Source organism: Uloborus diversus, chromosome 10 (assembly GCF_026930045.1).
Source record: "Uloborus diversus isolate 005 chromosome 10, Udiv.v.3.1, whole genome shotgun sequence".
Classification (NCBI taxonomy): domain Eukaryota; kingdom Metazoa; phylum Arthropoda; class Arachnida; order Araneae; family Uloboridae; genus Uloborus; species Uloborus diversus.
The window spans coordinates 102,535,195-102,553,995 of NC_072740.1; the positions used below are offsets into that span (position 1 = coordinate 102,535,195).

Consider the following 18,801-nt stretch of genomic DNA (forward strand, 5'->3'; position numbering starts at 1 on the left):
AGGGTTAGTTAATTTTTGAACGGAAAAATGGTAAAATTGTTAAAATTACTTTTTCGAAATATTTTAAATTCTTTTTTTGCCTAACAAGAAGTATAAAAACATTAAAACTGGAATTTTAAATGGTCACAACTTTAAGGGTCAAATTTTTAAAGGACCAAAAGTTTATGATAAATTGAAAAAAAAAAAAAATTGTTTGAGTTTCTCTTAGCGATGCAGAATGCTTTATGAGAAGTTTAAAATAGAACTCAAACATAGTACATCAATTTTTTTTTTTCAAAAAGTGAATTTTATCATTGATCAATATTAGAAATCCTAGAGTTTTTTTTTTTACAACGTATTACGTATGCTAATTTGAACAGTTACTTGTGTATTTTTTTTCATGTTTTTCAGGCAAATGTGTACAAGGAACTTTCAATCGAGAAGAAATTTAAATTGATTTAACAAGATGAACTTCCCTCGAACATGAACTGTTTTCTGATGTTGTGTTTCTTGGATGTTACGGATCTCCCTAATTCCTTTTGTTATCAATGTTGAATTAAGTGTTCTAATAATTGTTGTTCTATTAACATTGTTATTGTGTTTTGTAAAAGGATATGGCTAAATTTTTAAAGATTGTTTAATATTATACTGGTTTTCAAAAGTTTTTTAGATTATCAAAATGATAATGGGGAGGCCTTGATAGACATAGTATGTCAATCTAAGTGAAGGTTTATTATCATTTTGTATGTTAGATAACATTTTACATATTTGCAGTTTTCATATCATTGTTCCTTAACGAACGCTAGAATCCGTGACGTAACTAGTCTTGGAATAGAGAACGGTATGTGTAGTGGACGTTGCCCATGACGTGACTACTTTAACGTCGATTCTTCTAGAACATGTGACGTCACGTGCACATGCTTCGGGCTTGGCCACTGAAGATCACGATCAGGTAGCATTGAAGTGAAGATATGCTAATGAGATTCTGAATATAAGAAAAGCTGTTATCAGTTGATCTCTCTCTCACTTCTTGCACAGCCTAGACGCGTTGGCTCATGTCAGGCAAGCCAACTTGCTGTCTGTTCAGCAAGCTTAGGCTGTCAGCCTTTTTTTTGTTTAATTGAAGTAGTATGACGTTTGTCCATTGAAGACTTCGTTCCTCATGAACGATAGTCGAGTCAATTGATAATACTTATTAGTCTAGGTCAACGGGGTATTTGCAATAATGATATACTTATCTTTATTTACTTTTTGTCAAAGCCATATACTTTGTTTTTTATCTTTTAATAAATTAATTGATGTTTAATGAGCTATTCGTCTTCAATTATACTGATTCACGAACTCCAATTTCACTCTGCTAAATGTACTACGTTGTTTGGGCAAGAGTTAGTTCCAATCATACCTTCCCATCCAACAGTTTGTAGCATGGGGGTGTGCACCTCAAAGCGATTCTTAAAAAATTCGATTTTTTTTTTTTTAATTTCAATTTTAAAAACAGTTTCCGGAGCAAAGTTATCATAAGATGGACAAGTTAATACGAAATTATCATGACATGGATCCGTAACATGGGAAGAGCGAATGAACATAGCCAATTGGCGAGAAATTCATCATAAATTATTTGTAAATATACAAGCTAATCAAATGACCTTTTAATTTTCTCCTCCAGGCAAAGTCCTGCAGGTACCACTAGTTTCAAAATTAAACTGCTTCTAAATTCTTAAGCTAATTAAAATTATCAGGGCTTCTCAGTCTGAGTCGAAGCGTCGGAGTCGCTTGAAAAACCTACCGACTCCGACCTGTTTTTTTTTTTTTAATTTCAAGGACTTTCCTTACATTAAAAAAAAAATAGGGCCACTTGCTCCGATCACATATATAACTACATACTAATTTTCAAATAACTGCAATTGGTAAACAGCTGGCTTGATTATTTGTTGAATTTTTGGTAATACTTATCAACGTCAAACTGCTAGTTTGCTTATTTTTATAATATTCTTTAGAACCTGTCAGCAAACGGTTTTGTTGTCAATAATTATCGAAATAGAAGGGTTTTTGAATCTGACATTATCATTGTCAAAAAAACTATTTATGTATTTTTATCTTTTATATCATATGTAATATATCGAAAGAAATGTTTCCTTAAAAACTAAAAACAAATGGGGAACCTCCTCGTCCCTCTCCTTTGTCTAACATTGCTTATGATAGCTTTAAAATGTTCTTTTAAAAGGAAGCGCAGCATCTGAATCTCCCTACCCTTAATTAGGAAACAATAAGACAGTGTTACAATTAAAAAATCTAAATAAGTAGCAATCAAAAGAACATTATGATACATGTTTTTGGACGCAAAAAATATTTTCCCACTGTTGATATATGAGATTTTAAAGCCTATGGGAATTTTAAGAAAAGCGAGTCTCGTCGTTTGAAATTTAGCGAGTTTCGATGGGGACAAACATCTTTCACGCTCTGTAGATATGGATGTCCTGCCACATGCAGACGAGGAAATCGTCTGTGAGAAATTGGTATCTTCAATCCCTCGCCAAGTGTTTAAATTTTCCACTTTTCTTAAAATTTCGGGAGACTTAAATACCTTTTATCTCAATAACGAGGGATGAAAACAATAATAATTATCAATTTCGTACAGGATTTTAAAAGGCTGAAATTCAAAAAAAAAATTTTTTTTTAAATATCTTACGTGCTTGTTGATTCCGTTTGTCCAAAAGTGAAAGTCATATGGTCGGTCGCTAACAGTTATCAGGCGTAGCGTTGCTGGAGATTTCCAACCTATTCTCCAGACCTATTAACTGTAGGGGTGGTGTAACCATATTCCGTGCCCAAGTCGAGCTCTTTCTCATTTAGGAGCCTCATTGACTCAGGAGTCACTCCTTTCTGTTTTAAGCTGATGCTGGCTACATGAATGGGGCTTGAGTCTCCCAAGTGGCATTAAAAACAACAACAAACTGCACCCTTAGCCATCTCGACTGATAATACATTTGCCTTAAAATATAAGTATCAAATTTTCAGTCAATTGTGTAAAATTTTGTTTTGAAAACATCCTTGTATTTGTGTCTACTTCAATAATGATCTTTTTATCGTCAATATTATTTTTCACATAATTTTCATTATATACAAAAACTACAATATTTGGAGATTTTTTTTAATTTCATACAAACCCAATATTCGTTAGGCAAATTAATATGAACACTTTCATTTATAATAGATTTATACGTGGTTATTTTAGTTTCATGTGCGGAAAGATTAAGTTTTATTTTTTTCAAACAGGGAACATTTTTCTTAACTGCATGATTCCTGATGGACCATTTCTGTGGTAATTTTTTAGTAAAGTATATGGCAGATTTGGGAAAATTGTCGGAATTGCCTCATCTTTCAAAAAAGTTTTTCCCCCGAGGAATCAAAACTTCCTCACCATTTATAATATGCTTAAAATGCGTTTCAATAAAATGCTTTTCGAAATGCAGAGCACAAATTGAGCAATATTTATCAAAAACTTTATCCAACCTGGGAATTAACAAGTTCCACTTTAGTTTTTCTTCATCTGCTGGAGCTTTAAAAAGCATAACTTTTTCCTTGCATGTTTTGTACCCACTTTTGCATCCTGGTACGAAACAAGATGAAGCTTTATTTCTTCCAATGTTCAACTTTGATGCCTCCATTAAAAGCCTTAAACGCTGTTTCATGAAATATTCACGAAATAAAGGTAAAAAAGAGAAACGCGGAACTAAAATGTAACAAAATCCCGCGTCTAACAATGTAAACACTGTGAAATTGAACGTGCACCTCGACTGCACTGCCATGTAGCGGTTTTCATACAATTCGTCTAGAAGAATCGCAGGGAAAAAAGTGCCGGTCCGCACACTACTCTTTCTAGGGACTGTAATTTGGTGTATCAATACCATCGATGCTTTAATTTCTAACATCAATGTTTTGCCATCGATGTCGCACTTCTAATACACTGCTTTAAGTGTTAAATGTATTAAGATGTGATTTTCAACAACAAAAATGAAAGGTTACTACAATACTTTTGTTAAGATAAGAATATATTGGTAACTAAGTAAACTGTTTGTGTTGATAAAAAAATTAGTTACTAAGTTTGCAATTTGATATGACAAAGCATGCCACAGTAAAAATGTTGCAGCATGATCAGGTGATCATGTTGGTATCAAGAGTGCCATAGTAGTTAGATTAATGACGAGTGTCATTTAATACTAGTCCCTTGTGTTAGGTGACTTTAAATATCAAAAATAATCAAATCAGCAAAAATTTGCATCAAAAATCACATTTGAAAATTTTAATTTCAGTCCTTTTCCTCGAACTTTTCCCCAATGCACCAGACTCACGTATTTTTACTTTCATAATATTGATAAAGTATGTCAAACATTGCTGCGGATGGAAATGAGAAACTTTCAGTGAGAGACTTATGTTATTTTTTTTTATAAAACATTACAATAAGTTTAATATAAGCAGCAAAAATGCCTTTTTTTTACTGACAAAGAGATTTTTTATCATAAACATCCACTGGTATGCAAATGTAACAAATTGTACATTGCTCAATACAAATTGATAAGTCACAAACTTTATCATGAGTTTTAGCACCAGTAATTTTTGTTTTAAGTTTGTTCATGATAATGAGCAATACCAGATTACTTTGTAGTGTAATGCTAGGAATTGGATTTCTGTCTACAAATTAGCAGAAGTAGAGACTATTGCACACATGATAATAGTTTTGAAGATTAAAGGTTATTTCAACATTTTCATTACAAAGACAATTTAATGACCTAAGACTATTATTCATTTAACTTAAAGTAAAATTGTCTCATCTTTTATGAGAGTACTATACATTTCAGGGAGAATTATGTATTTCATGATGAACAATATAGAAAAAGCTGAACAATCAATTTTAAAAATCATAAACTAACACAAGTCAGTAAATATGAAAAACTTAGAATTTGAAAGTTCAATCCTGAAAGAGTAAGAAGTAATAACAAAAATCACTTTATAACTGCATTTCTAAATGTATTATTGATACTTAATTTCAACTTTTTGAAAAGTATTTTACTGCATTAGCACTTACTTCATAATGTATCCAAGTGTACTCCTTTAAATCTACCATCCAAAAGTCTTCGTATGTAACTTCAGGCAGATATCTGAAATAAAAATGCTTAAAATTTAAAATACCTTTAACTACAATAAATAACAAAATATTCTGCTATTACACATCAAAAAAATTATGAAACAATCATTAGATATGTGTGTAAAAGCATCTGCTTAAACGATGAGTCAGTGTACAGGTGTCCCTTGTATAATACTTCTACAACACAGTTTTGACATTAAACGGTGCAAAATTCACGACCATTATAACACAGATTCATTATTACACCGTACAAAATTTGAATTTAATACTACATGGTTTTGATATAAATTATCATTAAAAGATTGAATTCTATTTTGTTCTACACAGGGGGTTTGGGTTATTAGGGGGTGTAGTGTGAATTGGGACTCTTACCTGGCATATTTTTAAAGTAAGACCCAAAAATCCAGATGAAGGCCACCTTTGATGATGTTAGAATAAGGGTTGGAGTACACTTTATCCAAGAATTATTCAAAATTGAAACAGAAAGAATGAAATTTAGATAACGTTCAGAAGAGGCACAATTTGTAGAAATTTTAGTTTATAAACCAAAATTTTAGATGCGTTCTTTAAAAGCGTTGAGGGGGATCTTTTCTAGGGAATGCAGCCCCATAGTCACTCTCCTGAATTAACCATTACATATTGACACTACTCAAAAATAATGCTATTTTTTTCTGCATATATTAGTTTTAAAGCTATGTAATAAGAAGCATTTTTTAATGTAGTGATGTTCCTACTATTCCGAACCTCTGATCTAGACCAGTCTTGCACATCCTTTTTTACCCGAGAGTTGCACCTCATGCTATCAAAGACCATATAGCTTCGCATAAGACTGGACACTTCCATAGAGATCAATGCTTTCACTTTTTCTCCCACTTTAAGGAAAGTTAGTAATTGAAAGATGCAAAGAAATTTGATACTACTGTCCTGATTGTGACGTTGGCTTCTGTATCTCATGCTTTGAAGTTTATTGCACAAGACAAATTTACTTATCTTTACTTATATTACACAAAAGATTAATAAAATTCTCTTTTAATGTTTAAAAGACATATTTCTTAAATTTCGGCTGCTTGCTTGGGCTTACTTGTTGACTTTTCATAAAATTTAACTTTTAAAATTTCAATCTAAAAAATTTCAAAAATGAAAAATTGAAAGCACATGTTGTTTATACACTTATTGTTATATAATTTTCTTAAATAAAAAAAAATAGACACTTTTATGACCATTTTCTTGAAAATTATTTATCGTTAAGGGGTTAATCATTCTTTCCTCATCTTACTGGGTATAATCAGGATTGTTGGTGTCTTACTGGGGCTTGGACCTTTTTTCAAAATTTGAGCATAAAAATAGAATTAACTGATTCAGAGGATGCAGAAGCAGCCAAATGTTAGTTAATATGTAGTTGCATGAGAGAAAGTTTTAAAAGTCTAAATACATTAAAAGGATCAGAAAATTGAGTGAACCTGAGAGCAATGTCTTAAACATGTCTGTTACTGGTGCCCCTTCCCTCCCCCCTTCGAACTTTTCGAACAAGGAAGAAAGTTTCCTTATTTTTTTTTTCTGTACTTTAAGGGGCTTAGAGTTAGCTCTTTCATTCACTGGAGAAGCTTGCAGTCCCTAACTACAGCTAAGGGTTAGGGTCTTTTTCTTGTCTTGCTCTTGCCCTAGACCAGATTTGCATTCCTTTTTATACTCCCTCATGTCTAAAATTTGTTGCTTTCAGAATTTACACTTTCTTTCTCTTGAAGTGGCATACACGGGCTATAATACAACAAGTCTTTTATTGCTTATCAGAAATTAAAACAAATAACCTTTTCCAGATATTTTCTTTATTTTACTGAAAATATTTCAATTATAAGACAAATTCTGTCCTATCTAAACCATTACAGTGTCAGGGTAGCCATAGTTGTACAATAAAACAGTCCTGAAATGCAAAACCACTTACATAAAGATTATATGCCATAAATTCGGGACTTTGGAAAAGTGACAGTCAGAGTGTCATGAAATTTGGATGTGGTGATAGCAAGGTTTGCTGTATTCTAGTTTAAAAAATAAACTTGAACGCCCAGTGCTGTAATCTGCTGGCAAGGTTATTAAATCTGTTTTCTACTTTTTTTAGGTACGCAAAACTTTACCCTTGCAAATTGTAAAATACAACCAGAGTTGTCTCTAGCAGTTCTGCCACCCTAGACAAATTTCCAAAGTGTGCCCCTCCCCAAGCTAAAAAAAAACTTGCAAAAAAAGAGAAAAGTTCTAACATTACAATTTTTCATTTTTGCATTACAAAACATGGATTATTTCCCTTATTTTTGGAAATCCTTTTTTTTAATATGAAACATTTTCCCAAAAATAAAGCCTGCCCCTCACCCCCCCCCCCCTAAAATGGTCATGATTCAAAGCAATTGTTTCGGTTTGTCTTTACATAGTCATCAAATCATTGCTCCAAAGTAAGTTCCAATGCTTCCTGCACTTGGACTGTGCCAGCAGAAAATATTGATAGGTGCTGGGGGGGCATGTTTTAAATTTTGCAGATCTGCTAGAGGGGTCTGGGGGCTTACTACACTGTCCGAAAGTGGCACAACCAGAAAACATTTTTAAGGGGGGGGGGGGAAGGTCATGCCAAAAGTGACCTGTATCTGCTTGGGGATCTGGAGGTTCTTCCCTGGAGAAATTTTTGAAATTTAGTCCTAAGAACACAGTTTTAGACGGTCTCTGGCGGTTAAGATGGTGGAAAGTTTCAGGGGCTTTCTGAGGGAGTTTTAAGAAAGTGATGTCTTAAAAACGTGATTATAGGCGAAATGTATGATGCGACTTCCGTGCTGTCTTCGATTATTTTCTTTTAAAAATAAATTTGAGTTATCGTAAACCTCTCACCACAATTTTTCGACATGGAAGTTCCAAAGGGCAGTTACCGGCAAACTTTGATGCTCACAGGAAAGGGGGCTCTTTGGTTCCCCCAAAAAAACATTTCGAAATAGAAGTCCTAAAAAGCAAAGTTTGTAAGCTATATTCAAGGACTAGGGTGAGGGTTTTAAGGTCTCATTTTAATTTTTCCGAAATTCTAGTTTTTTTATTTTCAGATTTCATACGGGAGCCTCGTCTCACTGTATTTGAAGAGGACTGCGCAATAAGTCCCTGAACAAATTTTCATTTAGAAAAATCCATTTTCAGACGATTTAGATGATATCAGAAGGACGGGTTTGAGGAGCGAGGCTTTTGTCCGGAAATTTTCAGAAATGGAAGTCTTAAAAATGCAACTGTACACCATATTTGGTAACGTTAGGGGCTCTGCAACTTTTCAAAATTGCAGCTGCAAAAAAGCGGTCATAACGATTTTTTATGTTGTTAGGAGGCAAGGTGTTAGGTAGTTCTATCCATGGCAATGCTGTAAAATTGAACCCCTGGAAATGAGATTTGAGATGCCTTTCAATGATTTTGGCTGATGAAGGAGGCTTCCAAAGCGTAGCGTTGTAAGGATTTCCTTATTTATGGATTGTGTGGGGTAAAAGAAAAATAAAAAAGAGGAGAGGTGGGGATGTAAGAAATATGAGGTGTGGAACATGATTAACTGAGCAATAATCTATAACTATTAAAAAATTTAATTTTAAGGATTTTTTAAAAAGAAATTAAGATTTTTTTACAATATTCTATATTTTTTCCTGCTAAAATTACTTCGTTTTCCCAAGGAACATTCGTTTCTTCTCTTTAATAATATGGAATATTTTTCAAAAAACCCCTCAGTCCTGGGAGGGGGGGGGGGGGCCTGTACACGATCCAATTCTGACGACATGCAGAAGGTTAAAAACTGGATCACCAAAAGTGTATCATTATTTAAAACGTCGTAAATAATAATTACTTGCTATACAATTACAATATCCCACGGTGCCCCTGTAGATGAATTATGGTTATCCGGGGAGGCGGAGGCACACAGTTTGGGGAAAGTTGACTGTCGTCACTAAATCAATTTGAAATTAATTTAATATTTAACAAAATTAGTTGGAGACAGAGATTAAATTTCAAAATCTGAATCTTATGTTCAGCCTGTTCAGAAAACTTGACCTCATGTCCAAGCTGTACAAAATCAGAATGCTATTTTCCTTTCTACACTGCTTGACAATTGCTAAGGAAAAATTACGTTTTTTGGAATAGTTAAGACAATGATTAAAGCAACAGAACGAAATATATAGTTAGTACGGAGGATGTGCCTTTATTATAAGTACAAAATAATACAGATATTACTGCATTATTGAAGTAAAAACTTAAAAATAAAAAAATAATCCTACTTAAATGATTTTCATACAACCACAAAAAACTGATCTAGGTCAGAATGATGGAGACATGAGTACCTTAATATGATGTAGGGAAATTCCATGATAAGGTCAACCAAAAGATCAAATTTTCAAAATTAAAATTTCTAAACAAATGAGGTGTCATTTTAAAGGTAAAGAGTTGTATATTTCAAAATGCCTGTCTAAAATTTGATCACTTCAGTAATAAATAAGTTATAGGAGGTTAAACTAAGGCCAACATCTTGAGTATTTTCAAACCATATCTGGGGACTCTCAAAGAAATTCTGTTTTTTCCAAAATATACATACTGTAATGGATTCCGGTGCGACTTCCAACTTTCTTGAAATGAAGACACGGTTCTTGATAAAAACACAGGAGCTTTATTTACACTATGTACAGGAGAGATCATTAACAACTGCTAAACTAATCATCAGCAATTAAGCAAATATCACCCAACACCATAAACTCAACGGTTACACACGTATTTACTTCCAAATACGAAAACAACAAGCGAAATGCCTCGCAATAAACAGAGCTAATACACTCTCAGTACAAATTCTCAATCGAAACTCAACTTTTTATCCAGCGTAACGGCTTATATACACACCGAAAAGAGAGCTCTCAAATATTCCACGAGATTCGAAATGCTTCTCGAAAACCGTAGACCGTTATTTTATTTTTCTTCCAAATTTTATCAATGAAAAAAAGAAATAGGGGAATCGTATACTTCAGCCGAATGTATAGGGGTTGTATATTCATTACAAGAAGCTATTTACAGGTTACGTTGCTACAATGATTACTATTTATAGAATTTGTAACAATACTGATATTATGAATTGAGATGAATAACCATTTAAAGATACAATGTGTTGCTGCTGATGTTGAAAAACTGTCAAAATATAATTCATTTTGATTTGTAAAAGAATTCCTCTGGGGTACATTAAGTGTTTTACGTCCAACACCAAAACGTGCAGTTAATTATGCTGAGCCAATTATTTTAGAGCTACATACATGTATTTTTGGGTACAAAGTAGGAATTTCAATCTCTTTGATGTAACCTATCTTCATTTTGTAACAAGTAAATATTTTTTACTAAAATCTAGGTTACGTCCGACACTGTTATAGTCCATTAAACAACATATGTTTTCAACTGTGTTTCTCCTTTTTTTGCCTTTAATTTCAAAGTTAAAGTGAAACCAGGGGCGTAGCTAAGGGGGGGGGGGACAACCCCCCCCCCCCCCCCGAAAAGTTAGTCTCAAAAAAAAAGAGAAAAAGAAGAGAGAAGAGAAAGAAAAAAAAAAGAAAAGGAAAATATTCCAAGCTATTATACATATATACATATATATATATATATATATATATAAAAGTACCCCCCCCCCCCGAAAGTCGGGTCTAGCTACGCCACTGAGTGAAACATGCATAAAAGACAATTTAGTGAATTTATTGTATATACATTTAGGGTTGATAGGGGTAAGTAGGACCCCTTTTGAAAAAAGGTGTGTTGAATGAACGTAATACAGTCGATTAAGATCAATTTTGGCAAATTTGCCAAAACTATAAGTGGAAAAAGAAATTGGAAACACTAAATGACTGCGTCTACGTTGGCTAAGGAAGAACCATTATCAACATTCAACCCATATAAATCTTGATGGTTTTTCTTTCATCTAAGTTTCACAAATAACTAATCACCAGCTTTTGCTGCTGAACTATCAATTCCTACTAAGTCATCATAGTTGTCTTGTATTTCACTAATATAAATATTTCATCAGAGTTGCTTTTGATTTTCAAATCCTCACTGTTATGGGGGAACCACTTACCCCATAATGTGGGGACATAGCGAAATTTTACGGGGTAAGTGGGGCCCCTCCTCTAAAGGTTTTTAATAATATTTTACTCAAAAATTCTGAGTGCAGTATGCGCTTTAAGTTACATGAATGTTTAATGTTCATAAAAAATAAATGCTAACCGGGAAACACTTCTTTGAAAAATGCTGCTTAAAATCGCCAAAAAATATTTTTCAGATTTTTTTTTTTTTGACTAAGTTCTCTGACCTAGGAAAAAAATTCCACTTAATCCAAATAAATACAAAACTAATCACTGGGATGAACCATGACATGATCAATGTAAAAAAGTGTAAAAACCATATGGATATTTTAGTTTTTGGGGTCGACCCACTTACCCCAGTGTCCCACTTCCCCCAATCAACCCTACTTTTGAATTTACTTGGTGATTGTTGTTTCGGTATATGTAACCTACAATTTACATATTTATAACTGTAATCATTGTTATGTATTCACATTTAAGAGCAATAGTTTACGTCCAATATGAACAATTTACGTCCGACACCAAGCTAAAAATTCTTTCTAAATAATTATATTCTTTATAATATTATTTGAAAACTGAAATATGCTTCAATCATGAGTATACTTTAGAATTATGCTGTTTTTAAAATTAAAATGTAAGCCAATTCACAGACTTTTAATAATTTTTAAGTGAACCATCAATTTTACAATTTGTGTGTTTACATCCGACACCAACTCTTTAAATTTTTTTAATTTATACTTTAGGGATCTATTTTGAAAAACTAACATGATTTTTTATTCAGTGGGATGTAGTAAGTATCTTGTAAATAAATTTGATCATTTTGGAACAGTTTATATTTGTTAAATGCAGTAAACTCACAATTATCTGCGGAATTGGGTGGCACAAGTGCCGCGGATAATAAAAATCGCAGATAACCGCAAAAAGACTAAAATGGGGGACAAATCAGGTAAAAATTGTCCTATCTCAAATTCTTAACTGTATTGATGCATAACACTTTCTGCAAACAGTGAAAATATATATAGAGTACAGTACAAATGTTCTGTATTTTTGCACAACCGAACTTAACATCAATAACAAACAAGTGTATGTACGATGAAGAACGCACAAAAATAATAATAATAAAATTAAATCAGATCAATCAATCAAGCAAAAACAACTGAGTGTAAATTTACAATTTTTCAAAAAAAAAAAAACACCCACTGGTATTTGCTTTTTACTGCGAAAATACATGTTCGTGATTGATGATTGATTCGTGGATAATCCGCCCCGCGGATAATCGGGAGTCTACTGTAGAATTAAAACTGAGAAATTTTTCTTCATTTTTACGTCCAACACCATGGAATTGCCCTGTATGATTACCAGGATACACAATTTACATCTGTTTTCCACCCTTCCCACTAATTGTTGAGGAGTGCTTGGGGGATGTTTTCTGATTCCTTTCTCAATGCGGATGTGAGTTCTTGTACTGTTCTAGGAGGGACAGTTCTTCTCGCAGTACATCTGCCAAGAGCCTCCCAGGCAAGTTCAATTGGATTTAAGTCGGGAAAATAAGCAGGCTACTGCATATGGAAAATGTTTTCACTTTGCAGTGTGTCTGACACTTCCTTGCTCCAGTGTGGTCGTGTATCGTCATCCATAAAGAGAAAGTCTGAACCTACAGCCCCCCTAAAAAGACAAACATGGTCCAGCATAACATCTTCTCAATACATTTGCGACGTATCACTTTCTTATTCAAAAATGTGAAGCGGTGTTCTGCCATTGTGCATGATGCCTGTCCACACCATGATGCTTGGGCCATACCGATCAAGTTCACAAACAAATTTTTGTGCATAACGTGTTCCATGCTCTCTCCACAGTAATTGGTGACGAGAAACACTTGTCGCACAAAAACGAGATTCGTCAGAGAACATCAATCTAGACCAATTTTGCTGATCTCACCAACATGTTTCTTACACCAGCGTAATCTCTCTCAACGATGACATGGTTGAACTTGGATGCACCATACGGGCTTCCTTGCATACAAACCGACATTATTTACTCGCCGTAAGATGGTTCTTGCAGAAACATGTGTATCAGTAGCGGTTGTTAGATTTGCAGCTATTTGTCCAAGAGTGAAATTTCTGTTCCTTTTTGCCACGAGGGCTACATCGCGATCCTCTGAAGGTGTGGTGCTCCTACCACAACCCCCGGCATGCTTTTGCAAAACATTTCCACCTTCAGTGGCCCTCTTTAATCGGGAGATGGCACTTTTTTTATTCACCCATTGCAGCAGCCACAGTGGTGACACTTTGACCTGCTTCCAGTCGTCCAACCGCTCGTCCACGATCGTAAGTACTCAAAAGATGTCTTGCTGACATTTTACTCTTAAGTATTTCAAGAACCAAACAGAATTTCAGAGAAAAACCTTTTTTAACATCTAGCACTATTTTTTGTTAAATACCAAACAGCGTGAATTTTCATACAAATCTACAGCGTGTATGCACTGTCTTTTATACAGGTAACGAGTCTTGATCTACCACGCTATCTGAACTTGAATTTATTTCCATTGGCCAGGTGGTTAAGGTACAAATTTGCATAAATCACTTGTTCTTTAGCAAATTGTCAAGCAGTGTAGTTGACTTTTCTCGTAGATCCAAGAAAAAAGTAGCTAAACAAAGCTTTGTTGGCTTTTGAGTTGATATTAAAATATAAAAATTATCAGTTTAAATAAACGTTAACTGAACTAATAAATACTAGCATTCATGCTAATTTTGTAATCCAGGGCAGCCCAAATGAACATTTTTGGGAGGACAAAATTATCAATATGCTGTATGAAACTCCAAACTTTTTTCCCCCAATGAGAAAATGCGAGTATGTACACAAAACTGCACCTCATGAAACATGAGATGCAGTTTTTTTTTTTTTTTTTTGCAATTCGGTTTCCAAATTTGCCAAATCATCAGACAAAGTTTGCTGAATAAGGATTTTTTTGGAGGTCACATTGACCTCTGTGAGGCTCTTATAGGGATGCCCCAGCATATAATCAAGGGTTATTTATTTGGAAATGAAAGTACTACATTTTTAAGATCAGTGTTTTGAATCTGAGAATTTCACTTGTAAATTACTTTTATCTGAGAATAAAAAATATATACCTGAGATAACAACACTAACAAATTTAAAATCTATACTATCTTAGCATTTACTTTGTTTCATAAGTACAAGTTTAATATAAGTTCAACATGAAAGTAAGATTTTTTTTTCTTTAAATTATAACATTATTCAACCTCATGAATGAATGCAACACAAGAAAGAAGAAACTAATAATTACTAAAAAACATAAAACTTACTTCAGAAAGATACTTTCTCTGCGAAATATATACTATGTGTTTATATTCTTTAATTTTTTACTTTGCTTAATTACGCTGATGGCAATGGTATTGAGCTAAGTTGCAGTAAGTAACCAATAATATTCAGTTCTTTGACTACAAAGATATAGAGCGGACTTCCAAAAATCACTTAATTGATTGAAAATTCCATTCTCGTGTGTGTGGTATACCTGTCAGTGTCAAAAGATTGCTCATAAAAGCTTTCCGCTCCCCTTGTTGAAACAATTAACAAGAAGTAAGCGGCATATGGACCAGCTCCTGAGCACGGACAATAGGGCTGTAAAGTACATGGCCTAGCGTCCAGGATCAGGCAGAGGATTATGATTGTAATCAGACCCCACTCATTCTGTCACGCTTTGCAACTAGACACATGACCGTCTGACGTTGGGCGACAGCAATTACGGTGCAATAAACACAGGAGAACAACAAGAGCTACAACCTTCATACTTTTCAGACTCCCAAGCTACAAAAAAGGAATTATGTTTGCAAAATAGTTTTGTACAAGTTTGTCCCTAGTGAAAAATGTGTTTTAGACACTCAAATCAAAACCCCCCCCCCTAAAATTTGCTGCACCGGACAGGGGTCCTTTTTTGTCCAACACTAGAGCCGCACCGAGATAACAAATCTAAAGTTACTATTTGGATCATGATGCTCATTTATCAGGTTATTTCTTATATATGGTGAATTTCTCAGTATCTAAGTTCATTTAGCAATATTTAGTAAAATGACAAAAAAGTAAGGCATTATAGTTTTTCTCCAGTTTTTGAGTCACCTCTATATTTTGGCTTAACATTTATTGAGCAATCAAGATTGCTTATTGCTTTCATTTGACTGTTTTTGGCATCCTATCATTTTATTTTCCCACCGCCACCCTCCGCACCATCACTGTCGACTGGCTCCTCACGATGCTGCTCCTATAGCAAAAGCCGTCTCCAGGTTGTATCCATGTCCTACACACACGCACACATACACACACACATACACCTACAAACACATACGTATACATACAGACACAAAAACATACACACACATACACACAACTGCCCACACATTCATGCCTGCACACAAACACATATGCCTACACACACATACACCTTACACACAAACATACATACTCCCCCACACACGCCTACATACACACAATCTTGATTGCGGAAAACATAATTTGAATTCAAGATGTCAAAATTCAAATTAATTTTTCTTCTTTTTTTTACCTACTAAGGATGCATTCCTATACATTAACGAAAATGTTATTTTTTTAACACTTGTTTTTCAAAATATAGGGTCTGGTGGGGTAAAGTGGTCATAAAATCGTAGGTTTTCAACTTATGTGAATAATAGATACAATAAATCCTTTAAACATTTAAACTTTTTTTGTTTTTATTTTACATTACATTATTAAAGAACACAGCACATTGAATTTTAGGAAAATAAATATTGATTTAAGTAGTTTTATAACACTTTCTTTTCCCTTTGTATTTATGACCACTTTACCCCATGTAGGGGAAAGTGGTCATAGCATGGGGTAAAGTGGTCATAGTTAAAAATAGATGCAAAACCATTATAAACGACCCTAATATTTGTATGTTTCAGTTATTTTTATAGTTACAAGTATATGCACAAGCATATGTGTGTGTACACGAGTATATACGTGCCGTGTAAACATTAGTAAACACGTTCATATATAAGTAGATACATGTATGCATCAGATACATGCATGCACGTGCCTATTCAAGTGTACGTGTATACACTGGTATATAAGCATGTATACGTGATTACCTAAAGGAGTGCATACGTGTCTACACGAGTATATACGTATCACGTGTATATCATATCACATATCACATGTATATACGTGTCACGTGAACGTACGAAAATATACGCGTGTAAATGAACATTATATGTGTGCATGCACTTGTATCTCGAGTACATACATGCATACCTGAGTATGTACGTGTAGAGTAGACGTATACATGCATATATAAGTGTACGTACACACATTAACGGGTATACACCAGTTAATTCGTGATACATCCAGTGCGTGTTTGGACGTGTCTACTCACACATATATATATATATTGTGAAGCACGAGTGTATACGTATGTCTACGTGCAAACACGATTATATACCTGTGTAGACGTATATACGTACATTTACGTGCATACACCAGTACATGTATGCATACACGAGTATATAACTTATATACATGTATGCCTACAGAATGAATCCAAGTTCTTGGGTAAAAATCTAAGGAATGTGAGAGGGGAGGATAAGAAGCAAAGAATTATAAGAAACTTACGTTCGCTGACGCGCTACATGCACACAAAGCCAGAAACTGATAAATGCAAACAAATCTCAATTTTGTTACACAAAGATGATTTTACCCAAGATTTTAGTTTTTAAGAAATATTTAGAGCAGTTGTTAAAAGTTACGGCCTGTAGTAGCTCTAATACACGGATTGCAACAAAGGCGCAGCGGCTGATGAAAGTTTTTCAAAAGTCTCGTTATTGCAACAGAGCGTGCTTTGTGATTGCGACGCACATGTATCACAGCTGCAGGCCGCAAATTTCATCAATCGCTTTAAAATTTTCTTGAGACCTAAAATGTTGTGTAAAATTGTCTTTGTGTAATAAATTTGTGACCTGTTTTGCATCCATCAGTTTCTGGCTTTGCGTGCATGTAGCGCGTCAGTATTGTGTTTGTGACCATATGTTCCTTATTATTCTCGCTTCTTATCCTCCTCTCTAACACGTTTTAATAATATGCCCAAAAGTTTAAACTCACCCTGTTTACTTGTATATCATTTGCTTGTATATATAAGTGTCTACTCGAGTACGTACGCGTAAATTCGTGTCTACCTGAGTATATAAGTGTTGTATATATAGAGAGAGACTACAAGCGAGTATATACGTGTGCAAGTATATACGTGTATAGTCGAATGTACATCTGTATTGATTAAAAATACGTGCAGATACCCATATACGTATTTATTGGTGCATTTATGTGAATACGTCTATATACGTGCCTACACGAGTATATGCTTATGCATATGCATATACTCGTATATTTAACCCTGTTTACGGTAAAAACAATATATATTAAGTGAAATTAATATTTGATTTATACCTGCTTTATAATTAATGATTAAGTGACATTAGAAGAACAATATATGTTTTAAGACTAATATTATGACCACTTTACCCCATCTTACTTAAATTGTTCTAAAAAAATATCTAAAAGAGATTCAGCTAACTGCTAATGAGTAAGAGTTCTTGAGACATGTAGGAAGCTTCCTATGCAGTCAATCTGTTCATAATTCTAACAAACAAAATTTCCCAAGGAAGTTAAAAGAGGTGTTTAGATTTAAAAACTTTTCATATTCACACAAAATATTTTTTTTAACCAAATAAAATTTTGCCAGTTGTAAAATTTTGTATTCAAAATGTAGTTTCTAACTGCTCTACCCTATAATAAAATTTTTACATTCACTCGAACATTTATTTCCAAGCTATAGACATTTATTTGACCAATGACCACTTTACCCCATTGACCACTTTCCCCCACCAGACCCTACTATTTTTTGTTTTGTTATACAGCTGACAAACAACCAAAAAAAGTCATTTTTTATCATTTCTTTCCATATTATTTTCCAGAAAAAAAAACTTGTGCTTTTCAACATTAGGACAATTTAACAATTTCATTAATTGCTGTAACACCATAATTAGATTTTTAGATATAGTATGGTTTACTGTAAAAGATTGTGCACAGTTAAAATGTTTATTACGTGCATTTGTAAAAAAAATTCTACTTCTAGACTACTTGAGGGATATTCCAGGTGATCTGAATAACTGGCTCTTTAATTTTGAATGCATAAATTGTAATTTGTGGTTGATATGCTTTTAAATCAATATTTAGTTAATATAGAATAAAGAATTTTCTGGATGAAATATTTCAAACCATAACACAAAAGCAATTTTCTACATTTTTTTATGACAAGTATACTATGGCCATGGGAAAATAAAGAATAGTAACAGCAAATTTTTCATTTTTAATTACTTTGCATTTTTGTCATCTGTTGTACTTGAAATAAATGTCAAATTCTAAGATTTCCCCATTGTTATTGCATGGGCATTGTTATATATCAAATATCTCAAAAACTGATATCTGCAGATACTGCCCTTTACCTTCCGGTAACAGAAT

The 18,801-nt window shown here is 33.7% G+C and overlaps 1 protein-coding gene across 2 annotated transcripts in view; it reads right to left on the reverse strand.

Annotated features, from left to right (window-relative positions):
- The window catches only part of LOC129231690 (ketohexokinase-like), a 62,222-nt gene that overhangs the window by 20,313 nt on the left and 23,108 nt on the right, over nucleotides 1–18,801 (reverse strand). For both annotated transcript variants that reach the window (XM_054866053.1, XM_054866054.1), the window contains exon 4: nucleotides 5,066–5,138. In XM_054866053.1, the coding sequence (XP_054722028.1) occupies nucleotides 5,066–5,138 (73 nt within the window). The remainder of the gene's footprint in view (nucleotides 1–5,065; nucleotides 5,139–18,801) is intronic.